The 24635-nt window shown below is 39.8% G+C and overlaps 3 protein-coding genes across 5 annotated transcripts in view; 1 reads left to right on the top strand and 2 right to left on the bottom strand.

Moving 5' to 3' along the window:
- kctd6a (potassium channel tetramerization domain containing 6a) overlaps positions 1 to 11119 on the bottom strand; it is a 28637-nt gene extending 17518 nt beyond the window's left edge. For 2 of the 3 annotated variants that reach the window (XM_044348320.1, XM_044348324.1), the window contains exon 1: positions 67 to 154. The gene's annotated coding sequence lies outside the window, so the exon portion shown is untranslated. Of the gene's footprint in view, positions 1 to 66; positions 155 to 11097 lie in introns of those variants that run through there. The other variant, XM_044348323.1, reaches the window with a different exon arrangement.
- Positions 103 to 10734, top strand: LOC122980380 (DNA ligase 1-like). The gene is made up of 6 exons (XM_044348319.1): positions 103 to 193; positions 1239 to 2058; positions 2868 to 3035; positions 5176 to 5354; positions 5537 to 5777; positions 6774 to 10734. The coding sequence occupies exons 2-6, from the start codon at positions 1429 to 1431 to the stop codon at positions 7320 to 7322; spliced, it is 1767 nt and encodes a 588-aa protein (XP_044204254.1). The 5' UTR covers positions 103 to 193; positions 1239 to 1428; the 3' UTR covers positions 7323 to 10734.
- A 598-nt stretch (positions 11120 to 11717) lies between the features above and the next one.
- Positions 11718 to 22819, bottom strand: pdhb (pyruvate dehydrogenase E1 subunit beta). The gene is made up of 11 exons (XM_044349294.1): positions 22712 to 22819; positions 22557 to 22616; positions 19458 to 19565; positions 18884 to 18946; positions 18704 to 18739; positions 17827 to 18017; positions 17270 to 17364; positions 16638 to 16748; positions 15279 to 15370; positions 15048 to 15189; positions 11718 to 13183 (listed from the first exon to the last, which is right to left on the bottom strand). The coding sequence occupies exons 1-11, from the start codon at positions 22748 to 22750 to the stop codon at positions 13038 to 13040; spliced, it is 1083 nt and encodes a 360-aa protein (XP_044205229.1). The 5' UTR covers positions 22751 to 22819; the 3' UTR covers positions 11718 to 13037.
- Positions 22820 to 24635: the final 1816 nt, after the last annotated feature.

Here is a 24635-nt window from a genome sequence, read left to right as displayed (position 1 = left end):
GAAAACAAGACGTCATATCGTGACTTTAAAAGATTAAATTAAACTTAAAAGTCCGTCCGCTCTTACCCATAACCGCTCCATCACTGCTGCCTACACACGACACACAGGTGGAGGTAAACGCCACCTGTTCAGCGGCTTTCATCCATGATTTACACCGCTGTCAAGTTAGACACCAAATATGAGGACACGTCCGGTACGTTTCATCAAGATAATAGTTGTTACTATGAAGATGAGAATAATCAAATTAAAACCAGCGGTGGAAAGTCACCGGGTGCATTTACTCAAGTACTGTAGTTAAAGTACAATTTTGAGGTACTTGTACTTCACTTGAGTATTTCCATTTTATGCTACTTTATACTTCCACTCCACTACATTTCAGAGGGAAATATTGTACTTTCTACTCCACTACATTTATTTGACAACTTTAGTTATTTTTCAGATGAAGATTTGAAACAATGGATAATATAACAAGCTAACAAACCAGTGGTTTCCAACCTTTTTGGCTTTATTTTTCCCTCTAAACTTCTCACATGGTTTCATTTCAATAAATGTTCAAATTTCACAAAAAATCAAAGATTAGAAAAAAAAAGTCCAAAAACTGAAAACAGATTTGTGTATCAGAACCTTGTTTTTTCTTCTTTCCTCTCCCATTAGTCATCTCACAACCCCTCAGATTTATGTGGTGACCCTTTAGGGGGCGTGACCCCAAGTTTGGGAACCACTAATTTCATCTTTAACTGTGTTGTATTTTAAAAGCTTGTTATATTATCCATAGCATCAAATCTTAATCTGAAAAGTAACTAAAGTTGTCAAATAAATGTACTGGAGTAGAATGTATAAAGTAGCATAAAATGGAAATACTCAAGCAAAATTGTACCGTATTTAAATAAATGTACTTAGTTACTTTCCACCACTGCTATTTTCTATGGTAATTTATCAATATTGTTTATGTGTTATATTAGTAAACTAGAATAATATGCAATATTTTAGTATATTAACTGTTGCACAGTAGTTGATTATAGTAATCTGTGGTGTCTATCTATGGAGACATGTAGTACCTGCCTCCCAGCACCTGGTGGCGCCAGAGTCTATCGGCTCATAGAAACACGGAAACTATTTTGTTTATTTGGGGCTACATCCTGTTGGGCACAGCAGTCTGTGTTTCCATCTGTTCCGGAGCAACTCCTATAGAAAATCTGTCTTTGTTTGTTTCTGTTTTGCTGTCTAATATTTAACAGACTGTGCTACACACGGCGCTGGATGCGCTGAGGAGAAACGTCTGTCTGCAGGTCCCGGGCTCGGTTCCGGCGGGCTGAGGAGGTGTTAGCTCGTCCCGTTAGCCGCCGTGTGAACAGCGATGACCGCTGGCACAGTTTGTCTTTCTGCGTATTTCCACTGTTGACTAAAACCGGAGACCATCCGTCCATCATGGCGAGTGAAAACACCGCGACCAACGCGGGGAACGATGAGGAAACTGGCCCTCCTTCCGAGCCAAACGAGCACGACTATGCCCACACAGCTGCGACTAACTTTGCGTGCACGGAGGCGTCTTTCTGCTCCGGTCCACCGACCGGTGACAGCGGCGTCACCGCGCAGGAAAGCTTTACTACACCGGCTGAACCCGCGCAGAGTGCGCAGGTGGAACCCCCCGCCTGCCCGTCGGTAGAGCTTCCCGAGCCAGCGGTTGGTGCGGAGGTCGACTGCCCCGGTGGAAATGATGTGGAAGCGGCCTCTTCGCCGCCGCGGACGGAAGAAGACCCTACAAAGACCGCAGACCCTGAACTCACGGGGCGGGGCGGCCGTCGGCGTCCCAAACGGCTGGAGGACGGGAACTGTTGCTGCTGTAAGTCCGAGTTCGAGCGGCAGGGCCGGAGCTTCAACCGGAGGGCGGTGTACACCTTCACCACCCCGGACACTGTGCAGTGGGCTTTCCCGGACGCAGTTGCACATGACAAGTCCTTCTTGTGCGAGACCTGCGCGCAGGTCATCAGGAGCAAATGCAAGCGTAAACAGACCGGGAAGCGGTCTCTGTGGCTGAAACCGCCTGTTACCAAACAGGTGTGTGTGACTACTATCACGATATGCTGATAAAGCACAGGTTCACAATATTTCAAGTGTGGCTTAAAACAACAGTCAGGAGCCCAAATGAACATTGAAACACGTTTTCCTCGCTGTAGTCATTCCTCCTGTTCATGCTGACCATTAGAAGATCTCTTCATAATGCACTTACAATGTAAGTGATGGGGGACAAAATCCACAGTCCTCCTGTGCAAAAATGTATTTAAAAGTTTATCTTAAGCTAATATGAAGCTTCAGCCGTCCAAATGAGTCAAATCAAGTAGATATCCGTCAATGTTACAGTCTTTTTAATGTCAAAGTTCCTCTTTTTATTTCTATACTTACACAGCAGCTCAACAGGGAAACACTGTTATTCACTTGATATGACTCACTCAGACTGCTGAAGCCAGATATACGTTTCAGCTAAACTTTTAAATACATTTTTACACTAAATGGCTGTGTGGACACACTGTGGATTTTGGTCTCCGTCACTTACATTGAAAGCACATTTGAAGGGGATCTTTTAATAGCCGGTATGAACAGGAGGAATGATTACAACGAGGAAAACCTCTTTCACTGTTCATATGGACACCTGACTTGTTTGAGACAGACTTAAACAACGTGGTGTGAGAGATAGACTCAAAAAATGCTAATGCAGTATACTACAATGTAATATTGTGATCTGTGTATAATGACCTAAAACATGCAAAGCCACCAGTATGATTATGTTTCATACACTTTGGACAACGTGAAGAAGTTTTAAATAATGTTTTCTGTTTGTGTCCTTGGTGTTGGTGTGGTGACTGCAGTCAGATGTGAGAGACAAGAAGAAGAAAGGCCGCAGGATGGGGAAGAAGAGCAAAGCGGCGCTGCTAGTGAGCAAGTCCTGCTACAAGGCTGCTTTCAAAATGCTCTGGTCTGCAAAGGGCGCCAGGAAGCCCATGATGGAGTTCTGGAGCAAACAGCTGAAAGAGGAGGTGAGGACACAAGCTCTGCCTGTTAGTCAGGATAAACATATTCTGCTTTAAAGGACAGGTTCACAATTAATCAAGTCTGTCTTAAAACAACAGTCAGGTGCTCATATGAACAGTGAAAGAGGCTGTTAAAAGATCCCCTTCAAATGTGCTTTCAGTGTAAGTGGTGGGGGCCAAAATCCACAGTGTGTCCACACAATCATTTTGTACAAAAATGCATTGAAAAGTTTATCTGACGCTTATATGAGGCTTCAGGAGTCTGAGTTAGTCATATCAAGTGGATATCTGCAACATTCTTTGTGTTTCCTGTTGAGCTGCGGTGGAAGTATAGTAACAAAAAGACTTTGAAAGATATCTACTTGATTTAACTCATTTGGACGACTGAAGCTTCATATTAGCTTCAGATAAACTTTTAGATGCATTTTCGCACAGAAGGCTTGTGGATTTTGCCACCTATCATTTACAGTGCCGCTTGAAAGTTTGTGAACCCTTTAGAATTGTATCTATTTCTGCATAAATATGACCCAAAACATGATCAGATTTTCACACAAGTCCTAAAACTAGATTAAGAGACATCAGTTCAACAAATGAGACAAAAACATTCAACTTATTCATTTATTTATTGAGGAAAATTATCCAATCTTACATATATGTGAACCCTTGCTTTCAGTAACTGGTGTGACCCCCTTTTGCAACAATAACTTCAACCAAACATTTCCGGTAACTGTTTATCAGCCCTGCACATCAGCTTGGAGGAATTTTAGCCCATTTGTCCTTACAGAACAGTCTCAACTCAAGGATGTTGGTGGGTTTCATTGTATGAACTACCTTCTTCAGGTCTTTCCACAGCATTTCTACAGGATTATGGTCAGGACTTTGACGCGGCTATTCCAAAACATTAACTTTTTAATGCTGTAATCATTCTTTGGTAGAACGACTTGTGTGTTTAGGGTCGTTGTCTTACTGTATGACCCACTTTCTGTTGAGCTTCAGTTCACAGTCGGATACCTTGACATTTTCCTGTAGAATTTGCTGGTACAACTCAGAATTCATAGCTCCATCAATGATTGCAAGCCGTCCTGGTCCAGAGGCAGCAAAGCAGCCCAAACCATGATACTACCACCACCATGTTTCACAGATAGGATATGATTCTTATGCATCCATTCACAGAACATTGTTCCAATCACCTTCTAGCTTATCCATGTGGTCTTGAGCGAACTATAGATGGTGGCAGCAATATTCTTTTTGGAGAGTAGTGGGTTTTTCCTTGCAACTCTTCTATGCACACCATTGATGTTCAATGTTCTCCTGATGGTGGACTCATGAATATTGACTGTAGCTGTTGCAAGAGAGGCCTTTAGTTTCCTAGACGTTACCCTGGGGTCCCTTGTGACCTTGTGAGTATTACATGCCTGCTCTCGGTGTGATCTTTCGTGGTCGACCACTCTTGGGGAGGGTAACAGTGTTGTTGAATTTCCTCAGTTTATACACAATCTGCCTGACAGTCGACTGGTGGAGTCCAAACTCTTTAGAAATGGTTTTGTAACCCTTTCGAGCTTGGTGAGCATCAACAACTCTTCTTCTAAGGTCCTCAGAAAAATCCTTTGTTTGAGTCATGACACACTTCCACAAACCTGTGTTGTGAAGCTCAGACTTTGATAATGAAGACCCAGATTTCTCTTCTTTAAATAAAGCAGACTCACACTTGATTGTCATCCCATTGATTGAAACACCCAACCTTAATTTCTCCTTCAAATGAATTGATAATCCCAGAGGTTCACATACTTTTGCCTCAATACATAAATGAACAGGTGTAAGGTTGTCTCATTTGTTGAACTGATGTCTCTTTATCTAGTTTTAGGACTTGTATGAAAATCTGATCATGTTTTAGGTCATATTTATACAGAAACAGAGCAAATTCTAAAGAGTTCACAAACATTCAAGTATTCAAGTAGCACTGTATATTCTAAGTTCATTATGAAGAGATCTTCTAATTCATGTGAGAAAAACGTATTTCAGTGTTCATTTGGGAACCTGATTATTGTTTTAATTGTGTACCCGTTCTTTAAGTTTATATTTAGCAGCACTTGTTTTTTTATGTTTATGTAATTGCAACATGCTGTGTTTCCTGGTGTTGGTGCAGATGAAGATGCTGTCGCGGCAGGCAGACAGTCCCTTCCATCAGAAGGTGTCAAGCAGGAAGCCACTGTCGTCCTTCCCCTGGGGGCGCTGTCTGAACTGGGCCCAGGAGAAAGCTCCACTCGTTACCACCTGCCTCCGCTCACTGTTCCCCGACATCAACGCCCTCGCCAAGAGCAGCCAGTAAGTCTGAGTCAGTTCACATAATATACAGAGCTTCAACATCAGTCTTTAACTAGAGAAGTGCAGATGGTTCATTTCAGTTTTTAAATTATCTACTAAAATGTCCTCCTTGATCTGTGAATCTAAATCTGACCAGTCGGGGGTCTGATGAACATCTGTCGTTCTGTTTGTTTGTGTGGCAGCCAGCTGTCGGAGGAACAGGCCCAGATGCTGCTGGAGCGCCGGACCGTGGTGACGCTCTCCGTCCCGCTCTTCACCAGAAACATCTGGAAGAACAACTTCCTCCAGGCCGCTCTGGGGGCGGAGCTCCGGCTTCAAGGCTGCGCTGGCTCGTCCCTCGACGCCCTCAACACCATGGGACTGTGTCAGAACAAAGACACTGTCAGGTTACTGCTGCACAGGCTCCGAAGCAGCAAGAAGACTGTGAGTATTGCTGAGATCAGCGGTGCTGGTTGTGCAGACTTCAAAACGAACATCGGTGGCAGCCAGAAATTTGTTCGCATGAGTCAAATGTCTGAATAAATCCAATAAAAATACACACAGGAGAAGAAGGAAGTAAGGAAGATTAAAAAACAATCTTCAATATTAAACCAATTTCAGATACAAATACAATTTACAACATCATGTGGACAAAACAACAGCTTGAAGAAACATAAAAGAAAGGGAAGTTTACAGTTTGCACTGATTAAAGGGGTTGACTGATTTAGGAGTCATTTATGTGTTTCATCTGTGGACATAGAGCCTTGATTAGGGATAATAAGATGAATAACAAGTTAGGCTTAAAGAGACAGAAGCTAAAATGGCCTGTTTCAGACAGAGGCTGCATAAAGAGGCAGTATAAGATAAATAAGGATAAATAAATCATGCAGAGATATTCCGTTAGAGCTCGAGCATATAAATAAAGACGTGAAATGTGCAGGATACATCCTCTTAAAGTCAGTTTAAAACTTTCACATATGTGAACAGTTCCTGACAGGAAACCTGACAGGATACCTCTGAAACTGATCACGAAATTCCTGTCAGCCTCATCTAAGCTGTAAATTCAGTTCAGGCAAGTCTGATAATGTAGAGCTGAGTCAGACTGTGCAGAAAGTTAAACCTTTAGATTTAGGTAACAAACATGACTTTTCCTCAAGGAACAGACTTTACATTTACATCTCTGCTGTAACTGAGATTAGTCACAATAAAACATAAGCAGTTAAATGATCGATTAGTTATTGACACCTGCAAGTCTTTCGAACTGCAGATCAAATTTTTTGTCCCACAAGTGGTGAAGAGCTGAGCAAAGTTGTGTCTTTAATTTTTTCCTTCTTCCAGCGTTATTTAATGGACTGTTGTGTAATGATTGCTTGAGACACACGGAGGCGCCAGAGCAGCTGTTCAGTCGGTGATTCTAACTTTGTTCTCTGCTCCTGTCAGTCAACACAGAACGGACGACAGAGGATGAAGATGAAACAAGAGCAGATGAAAGGAGATCAGATGACAGACCTGGAGGTAGAGATGGAGGATGATGAAGAGGAGGAGGAAGAAGAAGAAGAAGAAGAAGAGGAGGAGGAGGAAGAGGAGGAGGAGGAAGAAGAAGATGATGACGTCAAAGAAGAAGAAGATGAGGAGGAGGAGGATGAGGCGGAAATGGAGATAGCCGTAGAGGAGGAAGAAGTGGAGGAGGAGGAAGTGCAGGACGGAGTGCAGGAGGAAGAAGAGGAGGAGGATGATCGGGCAGTGGAGGAAAAAGCTGAGATGGAAAAGAAGAGGAGGAAGAAGGCGAAGAAGCAGAGGAAGGAGGAGAAGAGGAAGGAGAGAGGGAAACGAAAGGCGAAGGAGAGAGAGGGGGAGGAGGATGATGATAATGATGACGATGATGATGATGATGGGTCGGGGCAGAAGAAGAGGCGGGTGGTGGTGGTGAGGCTCGGCTTGCTGAAGGGACACTCGGAGGTCGGACGATCTGACCTATCAGCTCCCTAAGACTCTGTAGGCTCCGCCCAATAACGCAACAAGCCACGCCCCCAATCAGAGAGCAGGACAGAGACCCCGCCCTCATCTCTGGGTGGGGGGAGTTGAAAGGCATTCTGGGAATTGTAGGAGGTTAGTAACTAAACTGATCCGTTTTATGTTTTATTTTTTTTGACATTTAAAAAGTAATAATCAGTTTGAGCCCAGAAAAGCCGCTGAAATACAAAACCGCTGCACAGAAACTGAGATTAACAATAAAGCACCAACAGCTGATCGATCACCTGATTATCTGCATCGTTTTTACCCCTGATAGTTGTGTCTCAGGTTTGCTGGATCTTTTTTTTTTTTTAACATCTTAAAATTTACCACCTGACAACCAACTTCCTCTGTCGTTTCACCTCCTCATGTATGATGGAAGCAGCTTCCAACATAGATTTTTTTTTTTTGTAACATTTTGTTTTACTGTTACCGTAGTTTCCTAATAATAAGGGCATTTTGTTACAAATACAGAGTTGTAATTTCGCAGTATAAACATGCAGAATAATTAAGTTTGGAATTTAACAGCTAAAAAGTCAAAATTATGAGAATTAAGTTTAAAATATGTGAAAAATTAATTATATTTTGAGAATAATGTCATGATGCTTCGAGAACTTGTTGTACGATTAGATCAGAGGAACACAACTTATGACCATATGATTTTGCAAAAAACACCAAATATTATGTAGTTTATAGGCTATTTTGAACTTGGTGCAGTCTGATCTGATGTGTTTGGACCCGACGTGAACTTTAGTTTTGGTCCCTGCTGGGCTCCAGCTGCTGTCTGGTTATGTCACTCACATATATAATTGGCTTCATTTCAGTGTCCTTAAATCTCCGGTAAAAAGCTGCTTACGGGTGAAAGTAACATGTAAACAGTTCTTACTGGTTCACTACGGTGTGTCTATAAATGACGAAAAAGTTGCATGTAATAACAGCTCGAAATATTACAACTTATTCTTGAAAAATTTTGATTTTTTTCATCATAAAACTGCAACTTTTAACTCATTATGATCTTTTTTGTAAACTTCATTCTCATAACATGACCTTTTCCCTCATAATAATGTTATGTAATGTTATTTCCCATTAACATTACTTTTTTTCTCATAATTAAGACTTTTTTTCTCTTAATATTGTGACTTTTTTAAAATCAAGAGTACAACTTTATCCTCAAACTAAAAAAGATTTATTATTTCCTGACTGTAAAATGGAGACAGTGTTCAGTTTGTACACTTGATTTGTTCCAATTAATTTCTGTCCTTTTACTGTTTGTGGAGCAGGTCAGCTACAGTTTATGTTTGGTTGTAAATTCCAGGTAAAGAAACATACAGCCAAAATAAATACTGAGAGTACAATTTCCAGTCATTAATTAATATTTACCAGGGTTTTAATGAATCTCTCGGTTTTCCATTCATCATGTCATCAGTTTTGTATTGTTTATAAACTCCATCCATCATCATCGTCTCTTCTTTGTTAGAAAACTACTGCATCATTTCCTGGTTCCTTCTTACTCTCAGATTGTTTCCCGATAGTTCGTACCAAATTCTTTTTTTCCGAATGGAAAAACACCACTTAGGGGAAATAGTACATCTAGAAAGTATAAGTGGGGGGAAAAAAGGCTCAGTCTTTGCTTCAGGGAGGCCGTCTGACCCCCAAACATGCCTTGAAAAAAAGCCACAGAAAAGGTTACAGAGAGTCTGATCTGTTCTACATGTTTATCCAGCTGCTGAGGTGAAAAGAAATTTCTTTATTAAAAGTGACTGCGGCTCCTTGAGGTCGTTGAGGAGTTTAGTTCCTTTGCAGGACTTTTCTTTTTTTAGATTTTTATTTTTTAACACAGTGGACGTCTCAAACTGTTGAGGCTGCTTCTGTTTATAGACTGACGCTGTGCATTAACGGTTCCTGAGAGCCAAGAGGGAGCACAGCTGAGGAAAAAAAGACCTGCAATGTATTGCTTTGTTGTTTTAATTTTGTTGTTTTTCTTTGTTTGTTGGCCGCACACTGAACCCACAGGAACAGAATCAAAGCTTCAGTATGCTTGTTTGAATTATGCTGAGGCCTTTTATGTCATGTTCATGTCTTGTCGGATGGTTGCTGGGAAAGATTCCCGTGTTTCTAGCGTGCAAAGGTTCAAATTATCCGAGCACTCAGGACGGTTGTATGACTGCAGAGTTGGTCACGTGAGGGTATATGTGAGCACTATATCCATTCAGTAAACAACAGATTTTGACGTGAGGTGTCTAGAACAGTAATGATTAATCGATTAGTTGCCAACTATTACATTAATCGCCAACCATTTTTATAATCGATTAATCGAATCAGTCTTTTTTTGTAAGAAGAAAACTTCTAAATTCTCTGATTCCAGCTTCTCAGATGTGAATATTTACTGGTTTCTTTAGTGACAGTATGACAGTAAACTGAATATCTTTGAGTTGTGGACTGTTGGTCGGGACGTCATCCTGGGCTTTGGGAAAGATTGATCAACATTTTTCACAAATTTCTGACATTTTATGGACCAAACTACTTGATTAATCGAGAGAATAATCAAGCAGCCGTAAGCACTTTACTATTATTAAGTCCATTTTATCAGAGCGTCCAGAAAAATTAGTTTGACTAGAGTTTTCTAGTCAAAATTGCGACTTGGATGTTGCCTTGAGCTCTACTTACAAGTCGGACAACAGGTAATTCCAACAAGACATGAACGCAGCATTAAAAAAAACAGCTTTTAAGATTCATTTATGAAGAAAAATATCAAAAATCTCAAGTCAAATCTGGTCAAAATTTTTGACAAATTCTGTTTTTCTTAGAACTGAGATATTCTGAATTCAAAAACTGATTTAATATTTTTTTTCTTGCTTTATTTTATGGTCTATCATTACTGAACAATTTCCTAATAATCTCAAAGAAAGGACGATGTAATCTACTGATTATAGTTGAAATACAGGTTATGATCAATTGGCACACTTCTAATTATTGCTAAACTAGTGTAACTTAATATTTTTGTCAGTTTAGTCAATTCCACGATTAGAGAATTAAGTTTTTCCCTATAATTAGTTCAAGATTACATCGTTCTTTATCCTAGATTAGGAAATAAATCCATAAAATAAACTGTGTGATTCGTTTCTGTGGTGTTCACTAAATACTCAGCTGAACTTTTTCTCTCCTGGTCAGAAAATTCAATGAAAGTTTCTGAATCAGGAGACGCTGTAATATAATTTTATTTGTAACAAGGATTTGTTCTTTTGAGTTTCTTTCAAAGCTTCTTTAGTAAATGTTTTTATTTTTGTGTTTGAGTTGAGAACAGATGTGTTTTCTGACTGTGGGGATGCAGATCATCTCCGCTTGTTCTTGTAAGTTTGCCAATAAAAAAAAAAGTTTAAGGCTTTAATTTCTCTTTTCTCTGTCAGTGACTCAGTTGTTTCTGCTTTATAATTTACTTTGAGATTTCTTTTTTATAGGACTGTAGTCAACCAAAGAAAATCTTGGTCAACTGAAATCGTACATAATGTTCCCTAATCGATTAGTCGCGGGTGGGTTTGGGGGGGGGGGTAACGGGGCAGAGTGAACTCACATTTCTCCGTTTTGCCTTTAGGCTAACCTATTGTTGCTAACTTTGGGCTAATTAGCTAACCCCATTCACTGTTCCAGCAGTTGGGGAATCAACAGACCTTACTTTTTTTTTTTTTTTAGCATTTATTAACTGTTACACTTTAGTCTGTACTGTACATTTAGTGCCAGACTGAAAACTTACCGTTAACCTTTTCCTCTGCTCCGCTCGCATCCACCGTCACTTTCCCGCCTCTTTCCCACTCGCTACGCAAACATACTAAGCACTGCCCTATTCCTCAACAGAGTTGCGCTACCGATATTTAGCGTTATTTTTGGCATCAAAAAAATTTTTTGGCCTGGCGGTGGTTTGTTATTATTACACGAGAAACGCTGATTCAGTAAAGATTCAGTACGTTCAGTAAACACTCTGTAACCGTTGAGAACAGTTAGACCCAGCAGTTTCCATTAAGTTGGGCGAGTTCAAAGTTGTGAAAACAACGGGGGTGTTTTGAATACACCCCCGTTGTTTTCAGGTGATTTGTTAGTCTGTCCCTCCCGCCGCAGGAAATAATGGATTAATCCTGGAAAGTTATTGATGTAGCACTTTTCTCCTTATGAAAGTAACACGGAGATTATTCGACCAATGAGAATTTAGTCGGACGAGAGCATATCGACCAACTAATCGACCAGGAGACTACAGCCCTACTTTTTTAATTAGTATATCACATTTTTTTGAGTACGGGGGTTAAAAGGGCAGCTTTACTTGAATCTCTCTGGAAACAGGTAAATAAACATTCTGTTGTGAAAAAACGAAGCAGGATGAAGGACTGAAAGGTTTTTATTTCTGTAACAGAGTCATTTACAGCAACAAAAACATCCACAGAGCTGCTGCAGCTACAATAAATATTCCTGACCACACTCCACCTCCAGCTGGTTCATTCTTCTTCACTTCTGCTTTTTAAGAGACGAACCCGAGTCAGTGTGAGAATATAAATGAAGTTAAAGACTATAATATTTTTTCTGGTGGTTAGAATTATGTGGGAGTGTTTTAAACAACAAAACTACTGAGTGAGAAGAAAGTTTTCATCAGTCTGTTGGTCTAAATTTAAGAGCACGTAAGAACAATCTTGGATTTTCTGCTACTTTTTTTTTTTTTGCTCAGTATGAAATCTGCTGTTTTCACCAGATGTTAAGTGCTTTTCTCTACGCTTAAGTTTAGAGAATATTAACATGTTTTAATCCCTTTTCTCATTTGACAAAACAAAAAATAGGATGCACCAAAGTCACATAAAGAAAATAAAATCTTAATTCCACAAAGGAATAGAGATGCACCGAGATATCAATCAGATACTGAATCAAATAACGATCAGGTATTGGATACCATTATTTTAATAAATAACAATTCAGTAAATTTATATCTATGTATTTATTTGTTACATTTTGTTTTACAAAGTTATGAAAGCAATGTTTAAGCATGATGTTGCCTCACACATGACAGAATGATCCCAGTCTCTTCCACACAGTGAGGCTTACAGCTCATTAATTAAACAGTGGTACCAGATCAATACTCGGTATCCGGACTGAAGAAGTCGGATTGGTGCATCCCTACACAGGAAGCTTAAAATCTACATAACCGTTCCTCTGAAGGTCAGAAGAAATCAAATTTACAGTTACGTGATTATTTACACAACAAACCAGTCGTGTACTTGTTATTCTGACCCTGCAGACTGATAAAAACGTGACTTTTTTTCTTGGCTCTCGCAGCAGTTTTGTCATCAGTGAACTTCCATAGAAGTACAAAAACCCCCAAAGGACAGGAGCAACTTTTATTTCAAGGGGAGGAAGTGGAGAGAGCAGCCAGAGCCACACACACAGTTCGGTCATGTTTCTCACCGACTAACATAGGCGACAACTTGACCGAACCCTGCGTGTCCACAGCTCTGGGTGCGGATAAACAGTTGTGCGCTTAATCTACCAACATCTGGCTGGAAACTTTACAATCTGGAGTATTTTTTAAACAGAGACGTTTGGCTGTATTTACACGTGGTTCACATATTTCACCAGACGATGTTTCTACCATCTGTGTGAACAAGACAAAGAGGATTCAGGTGGGTTTGTCTTATGTGTGTGTGTGTGTGTGTCTCAGACGTTGAGGGTCTTTTTGATAGAGAAGATGATGTCTTTAATCTGCGGTATGCTGTGGTCCTCCAGGATCTTAGCGTACGGCATGGGGATGTCGACACCTGTCACCCTGGTGACCGGAGCATCCAGGTAGTTAAAGGCGGGACCTGCAAACACAAAACAGGAAGTTAAAGACACACTTCCTTAGTAGAGATGTGCCGGTATACCGTTTTTACTGGACACTGAACACAACGCAGCTCTCCTCTCTTTATTGGCAGTTTTACCTTTTTTTTAAAAACCAGTCAAACAGAGAGACAGCAGCACCAGAGAACCAGACTCCAGTCTGTCTATCTGCAGCTACTCTCACTATGACCTTTTATGCTAACATTAGCTAGCTGACCTGCTGACGTGTGGCTAGTTTATGGTTGAGTGAGTACAAGTGGTCAACGGTGTGCAGGACTTTTTGGTTCTTTCACAACTATTAACACCCGATATAAATCAGTAAATGCATAGAATCTAAGAGGAAGTTGACTGAAAACGACTTTAAATGCAAACAGATGTCACTCTCAACAAGCAACCTGCTCATATTTTGGCGTTAAGTGTTTTTGACGCGAGTTCATTTGCAGCTCACTGTTCAGTTTGTTTGGTTCGATTAAATCTAAAAGGTGATCATCATGTGAAGTAATTTTACTACATAATATTATTTCAGAAAAGTTTACCGTGATATTTTTGTTCACAATAATGGTGAAAACTTGATGCTGGCACATTCCTATTCCTGCATTTGTTTTAGTTAGAGGTCTCGTAATTATGAGAAAAGGTTGAGGTGGTTCTCAGTCGTCATGTTGGTTGTACCCAGTTCAATTTGCTTTTATTTACTTGTTGGTTTGAGACGCTGGGAGATATCAATGTCACTGAGTAAAGTGGACGGTATTATTATCTAGCATGTCTATGCTACTAGCATAACATACCCAAAACTGTGTAGATGAATAAATCATGTCAAGTTGCATTGTGGGTAACGTAGGCGCCAGGTTTTGACAAGGAAGAAGAATTCATCGACTAAAAGTAGACATCGATTTGAAACCTTTTTTTTCTGTCCATCATGAGTTTGACAATGTTACAATAGTGTGATGCTGTTTTAATATTAACACCAAACATACTAATACTTATGTAAAGACTGGATATTAAATATTTATGGAATATGTCAGAGTAGTGGGTCTCAGCGGGATGAAGCCGGATACAAAAGTGATACGAGTCGCCTCCACCATATCAAAGCTCTCTTCAATTTTACTTGAAATGTTTCCAACAACCTTTTGCCTGAGGAAGACCTGTAGTTGGTCAAAACGTATAACTGAAGTATAATTGAACGGAGCTTTGATTTAGTAAACGGGTGCTTCTTGTATCGCATATATTAAATATTTACTCCTGACAAACCTAGTTACCAAAGACGCATCATAAGACCAGTTAGTGACGCGTGAAGTAACACAACGGTAGACTTCAAGTTACAAACTAATGTTACAGTTACAAGAATAATGTCAGATCAAAAGAAATCAATAATGTCTGTTAGGAAGTGTAATGTAACGAGTTATTCTGCTCTCGCTGTGATCTGAATTAATACTTCTTAAATTCGTACATAAATTTACTAAAGCGATGCCTATATTCACAAAGAACCGACATGTACATCAATTACACCACTTGTTTAATTTTTTTTATTTTTGGAAGTTCTTACAGTTCGTGATTAAGTGGTGACTTTATATTTATCTTGATTGTTTTCTGACTGGATACGACCACACATGCTTCCTAACAACCGACATCATTAAAACATTTACACACTAAGACATTTTTTCAGTTTAAATGGTAAAACTTGATTTGATAAATCGTTAGTTTGAAGCTAACAGTTACTGAGAATAATCAGGGATTATAAAGATTTTTCTACTTCCTGCTCCGTTTTGATGATGAAATGTGTTTTATTCTGTTACATTTTGCGTTGTAGTGACAAAAAAAAATTATAATTAAAAATTAGGAAATGATTACCTTCCATGACCCTGGCGCAGATCTCAGCTCCGACTCCAAACTGAGGCCAGCCCCCCTCCACCGTCACCAGGTGGTTGGTCTTCATCACGCTGGCCTCAATGCTCTCCACATCCAAAGGACGGATGGTCCGCAGGTTGATCACCTGACACATAGACACACAGGAAGTAGTTAACAGGCCGCTGAGCACGGATCATCTGTGTCAGGTATCAACAGGCGTGGTCCTCCCCCTACCTCACATTCGATTCCCTCCTTGGCGAGGACGGCGGCAGCGTCCAGGCAATGACCTACATACCGTGAGTGAGCAACCACGGTGACGTTAGTCCCTGAAACACAGAAAGAAGAAGAAGAGGTTAAAGATTAATAATGACAGACAGTTCAGAGTGACAGATCAACATTCAGGTCATCTTTACCTCAACCTCCTGTTTCCCCCAAATATCATCATCATGTTTACGGACATCAAAAAAAATAATTTTCAAAAATGATTTAATGCAAACTATCAAAATCACATTTTTTTTATATTAAACACTTAATAACGGTTGTTGTACCCATAGACTGTATAAAAATAATGGACCCAGCCACTGTCACTCATTGGTTTGTGGACGCCTGTTTTGAAGCCTTCTTTAAGCATTTTCACATCGCCATCTTGGTTTTTTTGGAGCCAGAAGTGACCATATTTGGACGAAAGTGTGGGGGTTGAGAGGAGCTCCCCAGGATTCAACAACAGCACCTCACGCACCAGCGTAGTAGCAACTTGTCAATCACAAGGTAGCCACGACCAGAAGCATACCCTGCTTTATCGTCTATTTTACTGTTTACAAAATGAACATCATGCTGTGTTGAAGAAGACTTGAAACTAGCAATTGAGACCATAAACTTATTAGGAAAGTGTTTCCTGAGGTAACAAATCCAAGTGAGAAGTAGGGTCACTTTCTCATAGACTTCTATACAAAACAGACTTCTTTTTGCTAGTGGAGTCGCCCCCCGATGGCCATTAGAGAGAATGCAGGTTTAAGTCACTTCAGCATTGGCTTCACTTTTCAGACCTGGATCTACCTGCTTGGATTTACTCGTCTGACTTCCACAAGTTAAAGGAACAGTTCAACAAATATGGTTAATATACTTATATGCTATATTCATGATATTGATCTACATGGCGTAACTACAGCAGTCGAGTACGGTGACTGTGTGAAGCTTCCTGAAGTCTTGTCATCATAGTGAGGTCACCTGGTTTGGTACCATCGTGTCTGTACAGAGACTAAAACCAAAACCTGCACTAGTGTCCCATTTACACCTGGCATTAAAGTGAGATCTGTATCTGAATATGTTATCTGGATAAAGAAAAACAGATGTTAATGCACTCAGAACACACTGTGATCAGAATGCGATCGGATTGGCCAGACCACATTTGGAAGTGGTCCAGCTCGCATAATTTGCATATTGAGAACCGCAAAGACCCGTGGATCCAGATGGTCTACAGCACTGGGCGGACAGATGCACTGTTGTCACTAAAGGAACAGTATTTTGTGTGTCTTCTGAAGTTTTATGGACACACACACATTGTCGATTGTAGTTTTGAGGTTTCGGTCTCACCTTGTCTCTCGACCTTGGCCTTGCCGATGGGAATGGTGAAGTCTTTGGACTGTGACTCCTCCGACATCTCGAAGGGAACGCCGTACATCAGCTCATTCTCCAGGAACACCACTGCAGCACACACACACGGTTCAGTGAGAACAATGACACAGATTCAGACAGTGATCCACTTCTACACTCGTTAATGTCCCTCTCTCTCTTTATAAAAGATGCCAGAACTAAACATTAATCAAAAATAGATACAACATTATGTTTATGACTTCAGTAAGTTGAAAGTAAACCGACACTCTTTGGTATTATTTCTGTCTGTTGGGGGACTCGCACCAATATCACTGCATCAAAACAGTAATTCAGAGCATCGTCAGACGTTCCAAGTTTCTTTTTAGAGAAAAGGTTCTTGTTTCAGCAGGTTTGTTAACAGCCAAAATGAAACTGAGAGTTAATTCACTGAGTGTCAGAAACCAGAAACCAATGACATCAGTGAAGAGAACAGAGACAATGACAGCCAAGTTTTATTTCAGGGTGAAGTTTTCCTTCACAGAACTGGACGGTAAATTACTGAATGATGATGTATTTTTTTTTTAACTTCGGCCTGTTGATGACTTTTGACCTGCGGCAGTGTCGTGTCTCACCAGGGTTGTCGTCTCTGATGGCTGATTTCAGGAGACCTTTGGCGTCTTCTGAGTTCCAGGGACTCACAACCTTCAGACCTGGACAGTGAGCGTACCTGCAGACAAACAACAACCACACGACCGTTACTGCTACTGTCGCCTCAACTACAAAGTTACGACTTGGGTCTTATTTTATAGGTCGGCTCATTTGATTGCCCGACTTCCTATCAATGTTATTTTAAGGGCTGCAACAATTAGTCGATTGACAGAAAATCACCTATTTTGATAATCAATTAATTGTTTTTTAAGTCATTTTTTAAGAACAGAAAATATTAACATTTTAGAAGCTGAAACAAGAGAGAATGGACTTTTTTTTTCTTAAAAAAATTACTTACAACAATTAATCAATTATGAAAATAGTTGACGATTAATTTTCTGTCAATCGATTGACAAATCTTTGCAGCTCTAGATTTATTTAGATTTATTATATTATATTTACTGATAGAAATGGACTAATGAGTTGTACTAAAGCTGCTATAAGTATCAGCAGTAACACTATGAGGTGTAAGTGAACGCACCATGCAGCAAAGCACTGAGAGTGCTGGGCGGCGACGCCCGCTGACGCTCCGTTGGGTCCTCTGAAGACGATGGGCACTGACTGCAGACCAGCTGACATGTAGTAGGTCTTTGCCGCTGAGTTGATGACCTGGTCGATGGCTTGCATGGAGAAGTTGAAGGTCATGAACTCACAGATGGGTCTCAGGCCGGCCTGGAGGGGGGTAACGGATTAATATTAGTGGCCGCTGCTGGGAGGAAAATTACATGGACACATTTCCACAAAGAGACGTCAATTTTAATCCAAAGAGTTTCTGAAGAGTCATCGGGTTGGTAGTCATGCAGAGTCAGATGGGTTTAATGAGAACTTTGACTGGGTTTGTTTCATAATTTGTTTTATGTCAGCATGTGTATTTATTTACTGCACTGTAATAAAAACCCATTTAGAAGTGGTCTTCACAGGTCCGCTCAGTTGTATTCTCTCAGTCTAGCAATATGAGACCCTGAGACCAGTCTAAGGTCTGTGTGTCAATATGTTTAATACCTGAACAGATCCAAGCGGACTCTATTAGCTCTGATCGAGAGATGCATCATCATGAGCCTGGTACTTGACTGGTTGAACACTGTCGTCACATTGATCTACGCTTTTGTTTATACAGTGTTTACTTAATTCACTGGGCTCCCAGCTCAGCCTGCTGTTCTGTACTAATGATGCTCACGTTCACCAGGACAGTTTAACAGACAAACACGCTGCTAAAGCTTTTCAGGTCAACTTGTGTTCATCACGAGCAAAGACGTAGAATAAAGTTACAAATGGTTAATTACAAATACACCCAGTGTTATAATCTTATTGTACTGTTGGGGAATCATGTGTAGCCATGCGGACGAAAAGGAACTCACCATGGCGGCTCCCACTGCGATGCCGGTGAAGCCCATCTGCACCAGAGAGAGAGAGACCACGTTAACCATCTGAGAAAACATTTCCTGTTTCCTCTGAACGAGTGCTTTGATCTCACAACTGACCAAGCTAAAATCAACAACAGAGCTCATTCATGAAGGACAAATGTTAAATTGTCTCACCTCTGAGATTGGAGTGTCGATGATGCGTTTGTCTCCGTACTTCTTCCACAGACCCCTGCTGACCTACAGACACACACACACACACACACACACACTATAATTAGTCCAAGCAACCAACTATATAATATTACAGTATTTGCCTTTTTGTCTTAGCTACAGTGTTATCATTACTGATAGAATGACAATAAGACCCAACTGTAGTTTTTCTTAAAAGAGACTCAAATAAACGAAGCTGTGCTGAGTGAACAGGCTGAACTGCTGAAATGTCAAAAAGCGAATTAACGTTACCTACTGCTCATCTTTATTTCAGCCTGTTACCTCCTGAATCTGCTCCGCTGCAGTTTTCACGGAGTTTGATTTAGAGTCTCAGTGTGTAACTGTGATGGAAACGAACCGGAGGGAGCTCGACTGATATGACCACAGCAACTACAAACGTCACCAAAAGACTCTCAAAGTGTCTCGTATCGAGGCTAATCACTGGCTAGTTAACATGTCAACATAAGCTGAAGTGCTGAAATACACCAAACTGTCTTTATGAACCTCATCTTTTGTTTTCCACTGAACGACTACTGACCTTGTAGGCTCCGTCGTACTGGGCCACTTCCTCACCCAGCAGGAACACCCGCTCATCCCTCTCCAGCTCCTCGTCCATCGCCTGGGTCAAGGCATCACGGACCGTCACCTGAAAACAACAACAACAGCATCACAGTCAGTACAGACTCATTACTGTCACCCAGAGGACAGAGTTCATCCTCACGTCTTTCACAGATCAAACCGTCCTTTAATTACACTGGATCTGCCCACTCTGATTTTATACAGTTTGGTTCAACTTATTTTAAAATGGATTAAATCATCTGCGGGAAAAACTCTCTAATCAGAAACGCAATTAAAGCGGGAGTGCCTGACTTTGTCTCCCCCTTCTGGTAGTGAGCGTAATTACAAAAACACTGTTGTCACACAGCCCCAGCAAAATGACTCGTTTCACTTAAAGAATTTGATCCATTCGGTCCGATAACATTTGGAAAGTCTATAAGAGCCACATGATTAAATTATTTTATACCCATTCAAGTTAGCAGAGAGCTAACCTGAAGTTAGCCGGCTCGGATGCATTCAAACAGCCAACGCGTGAACGTCCCGTCTGACATGAGATTTAAAAACTCTGTATACTGTGAAATACAGAGAGATTTATCTGGTGGTGAGAGGCTCAATCAGCATTGTGTGAACTCGTTTGGCAAGAGCTTGAATGTGACAGACGTTTGTTTACATGTAAAAGTCGCACTGCAGGTTTAGAGCTATATAAGTAGTTTTCGTCTCCTATGATGGTCTACATTATCCGTCAGAGGCTCCCTCTGAAAGTCCAAAATGTTTGTTTTTTTTGGGCTCCAACTAAATCCAGTGTGAGGATTTGCCAAGAGCCTCTGTTTTATACAACTGTTTAGGTTTTTTTTTTTGTTTGTTTGTTTGTTTTGTTTTTATCCAAGAACACAACACAACCATGACACACACAGAAAAAAGACAAATTATCAGGAAACAGATATAATATAAATCCTGACATGATTAATTCTCATATCCTGAATAAAAAATGATTAAAAAAAAAAAAGAAAATACTATACTTTCAAATATAAATAGAAAATACAAGCAGATATGATGATCAGTAGAAATAAAGGAAAGGAAAGCAAAACAAAACAAAGACCAGAGGTGTTTTGAAGCAGCCAAAACTGAATCTGGTCAATAAAGAAATATCACTGAGTTACAATCAACATATTCAGATAAATATTTCAGGCATTTTATAGCTGTTCTGTTTTCTGAGATTTTAAGAGGTGTGAGATCTGTTAGGAACAGTCTTACAGTAGGTTTTTTGTAAATTACTGTCCCTCTCTTTCTTTCACTGTTATGTTTGTGATTATGTGTATTGTTTACAGTTTATGTTTATTTCACTTTCTGTTGACATCTGGACCACATTGAATTACTTTTACTTGCTACTTGACAAATAAATCTGATTCTGATTTTTATTGAGTCATCTCATCTTATGAATAAAGAACAGTTATGTAAAGATTTACAATGGACTAAATTTTGGAAATCTTAAGAGAGCAGTAGAACAAAACATTGACATCCTCAACATTCTGTATATACTGACGCTGACTTTCTCTGTCAAGTAGTTTTCCAAGTGTTTCCAGTCAACAAACATGTTGTCTATAGACTCTTTCTATATTACAAAAGCTACATTCTTTTCTAACATTAAGACAATACTTGGAGATGACTTCATTACAGGGGTAGCATCTATGTTTAATAGGTTTTATATAATTGTAAACTGAGTATTCTTAGAATTTAGACTGTTGAACGGACACAACAAGACATTTAACTGCATGACCTTGGATGTACTTGGGTTGGGTATTTTTCCTCTATTTTCATAGTTTTAGAGACTAATAGACACAATAACCCCAACTGTGTACACTCTGTTCATTGAATATTGGGAACAACATCACTGAACCATGTTTTGGATAGCTTTAATATTTCAATGAAAAAAGAAATATAAACAAATATAATGCATTCAAGAGGACAGCTAAATGTTTTTTCTTCCTGATTTTAATAAGTGCTGTTATCAGTGGTGGAAGTACTCATAAAACTCCTCCATGACAAATCCTACTTTAGTAAAAGTACATAAGTATTATCAGTAAAATGTAGTTAAAGTATTGCAGTAAAAGTAGTGGTTTGGTCCCTCTGACTGATATATTATTATACATGACATCATTAGATTATTAATACTGATGCATCAGCGTTAGAGTAGCATGTTACTGTTGTAGCTGCTGAAAGTGAGGCTAGTTTCATCTACTTTATATACAGTTAGCTAAGTTAGTCCAGTGTTTCCCAACCTAGGGGTCGGGCCCCTCCAAAGGCTCACCAGATAAATCTGAGGGGTCGTGACATAATTAATGGGAGAGGAAAGAAAAAAAAAAAAACAAAGTTCTGATACGCAAATGTGTTTCCAGTTTTTGGACTTTTTCTCTAATCTTTGATTTTCAGTGACATATTAGATCATTTAAACATTTATTGAAATGAAACCATGTGAGAAGTTTAGATGGAAAAATCACTATTTTGTGGAGCTGTTAACAACTCATAGACATCTGAAATATGACCCCGACTACACACTGCTTTTTATAAGATGTCAAAAGCCAAAAAGATTGGAAACCACTGGTTTCATCTTTAACAATCTGTTGTATTTTAAAAGCTTGTTATATTATCCATTGTGTCAAATCTTTTCTTAAACGTAACTAAAGCTGTTTAATAAATGTAGTGGTGTAGAAAGTACAATATTTCCCTCTGAAATGTAGTAGAGTGGAAGTATTAAGTAGCATATAAAGGAAATAGTCAAGTGAAGTACCTCAGAACTGTACTCAAGTTCAGTGCAGGAGGACAGTCACCAGTTCATCAAACACCAGTAAAAACTATCATCATGTTGACATGATGTGACAGAACAGCAGCTCAGTGACCGGACAACTATACAGCAACAAACCCTTAAATTTTAAATAAGCAGGTAATACGTAGTCCGACAGGGTAACCACTGAACATGACTGCTGTATTTTGTTATTACAATCAGTCGTTAAAACAACATAAAACCATAAACTGGTGTGTTAGCTGTAGCTAGGTTAAGCTGCTAGCTGCTAACACTGACCTGCACAGCGGCCGGGGCGCTCCTGTGAAACTCCCGCCGCCGCAGAGCCGATACGGCATTCTGGAGAAAGGCAGAGAGAGACCACATTACTGACATTATCCATCAACAAAACCAAAGTGGTGATACAAAGAAAACATTTTTGAACGATTTCATACCTTTCCTGAGCGGAGAACGCACCTCAGGGACGCAGCCATCTTCACTCTGTCCTCTGCCGGAGAATAAGGAAGAACCGTCACATATGTCAGAAGGTTTCAGCCAATCAGCGCTGCAGTTTGTATGTCGGGCGGAACGTGTCATAAAAAAGAGCCAATCACAGCGGATCAGCGGAGACGGAGGCGGGAGAAACTGAAGAGTGGAAGAAAAAAATCCAAGGACACTGCCCTGTATGGAAGACCAATACTGCCAAAATGAAAAATTGATTCAATATTCAGAGTGATAAACCAATTCCAATTATCTAGAGAAGAAAGACTATTAAAACATGTTAAACATTAATTAATCATATATTACATAATGACTATGAATTTAAAAATGTTTATTCTTACTCTGGATCTCGTAGTCATGCCAGCATTTATTAAAAATGTGTTTTCAAATTGGTTAATTTGGAGTGACAATACACACTTCCTGTGAGAGGGTTGCCGGCAAAATGAGTGTGTATGTAGGTCATGGATGTGTTATAAGAACTGGATACTGGACTCAGAGATGAGTATGAGTATGCGGCCCATTGAATATGCTAATCAGCCCATAGACTTTACATTGGGATGATGTCACAGATTTTAATAATTTACCTTATTTGCAGTTGGAGGTGTCCTGTCAACAGTTTTATAGACGCCTCTTGGGTAAAATGGGGAAAATACTTTTTGGGCCACACAGGATTTTTCCATTACTCCAATACCGTGAGTGGCTACTGGGAGAAACTGGGAGAAACTGGCAGCAAAGCTCAGCTGCGGCATGGTATTCACTTCTCTTAATACATCCATGATGTAGGTCCTTCCACTTTTGGCAAGCAGGTTACCTGAGATTGCTCTCTAATTGGTTGTTTCAGATTTTCTACGCCCCCTGGACACACATTTCTATTGGTTGCGTAGAGTACACAGGTTTCCAAGCAACGTCATTATTGAGATGGCATGCAGGCGGATGTTCAGCTTGTCAGAGAGTAAACATTACAAACGTTTGTCCTGTACAGCAGTCAAACAGCAGGAATTATATGCTAACATTACTTCATTCTATTCAGGCTAACATTACTTGTGTGAGGGTGAGCTTCTTCACTAGCTGTAAAGCTAACTTTGTGCAGCCTGTGTAGCATCATCATTACTACTGGCTTCCATTTCATACTGGAATATGTGTCATATGTTAGCTTTTTGTTTAACTATTGCTTTGTGTGGGTTTGATGGTGTTAACATTTTAATATTGTTGATAATAAACCCACATAGAATTCAAATTCACTGAAGTTAATGCTTTAACAGTAGTGGTGCTTCAGCACACCCTACTGGTGATACATGGTTACAGCACACCTGTCAAATGGCTTTTTACAACTATTGTACATTCATCAGCCACCACTGAGGATTAATAAATATCACTGAATGAATGAATTGAGCTTTATTACTGTCATGCATACAACTATGCCCTGCTCACATGGGCTTACAAGCCAGATCGAGAGTGCTGCATATATATTTTCAAATAGTACTACAAAAAAGAAAACCACCTCAAACAACTTTGAGAGTTCACATACCTAGACACATCACATCACATTTACAGTATTTCAGGATTTGTTGAGCCATTTCATGGAAAATTTACATTCTTAAATCATCATACATTTCCAGCACAAAAGAAAATGGGACTCACTTTCCACCTGTCCATAATCACACAGCTCAAACAATCTGTTTTCCTCCTTAATATATTTTTTATCTAACATAGAAACATTTAATAACTCATGGTTAGGCAGAATTATGAAATAAGTCAAACTTTAACTTTAAAATAAAAGTGAGCTCTCATATAGTGTTCACACAACCATACAGTATAGATATTTCTTAAAAAACACAAGTGATCCCCTTTAAGGTAATTGACATTGCACCTCATAAG

This window comes from Thunnus albacares, chromosome 4 (assembly GCF_914725855.1).
Source record: "Thunnus albacares chromosome 4, fThuAlb1.1, whole genome shotgun sequence".
Taxonomy (NCBI): Eukaryota; Metazoa; Chordata; class Actinopteri; order Scombriformes; family Scombridae; genus Thunnus; species Thunnus albacares.
Note: the sequence above shows the minus strand (reverse complement) of the source record. Positions and strands in the feature narration are given on the sequence as shown.

Excerpts from the sequence above, each read along its gene's own strand:
- LOC122980380 (XM_044348319.1), top strand. The coding sequence starts at position 1,429 with ATGGCGAGTGAAAACACCGCGACCAACGCGGGGAACGATGAGGAAACT. Across the intron at positions 2,059-2,867 it reads AACCGCCTGTTACCAAACAG|TCAGATGTGAGAGACAAGAA; the intron begins GTGTGTGTGACT and ends TGGTGACTGCAG. Across the intron at positions 5,355-5,536 it reads GCCCTCGCCAAGAGCAGCCA|CCAGCTGTCGGAGGAACAGG; the intron begins GTAAGTCTGAGT and ends TTTGTGTGGCAG.
- pdhb (XM_044349294.1), bottom strand. The coding sequence starts at position 22,750 with ATGGCTGCGTCCCTGAGGTGCGTTCTCCGCTCAGGAAAG. Across the intron at positions 17,365-17,826 it reads TCTCAGTGCTTTGCTGCATG|GTACGCTCACTGTCCAGGTC; the intron begins GTGCGTTCACTT and ends GTTTGTCTGCAG. Across the intron at positions 15,371-16,637 it reads GGCCAAGGTCGAGAGACAAG|GGACTAACGTCACCGTGGTT; the intron begins GTGAGACCGAAA and ends TCTGTGTTTCAG.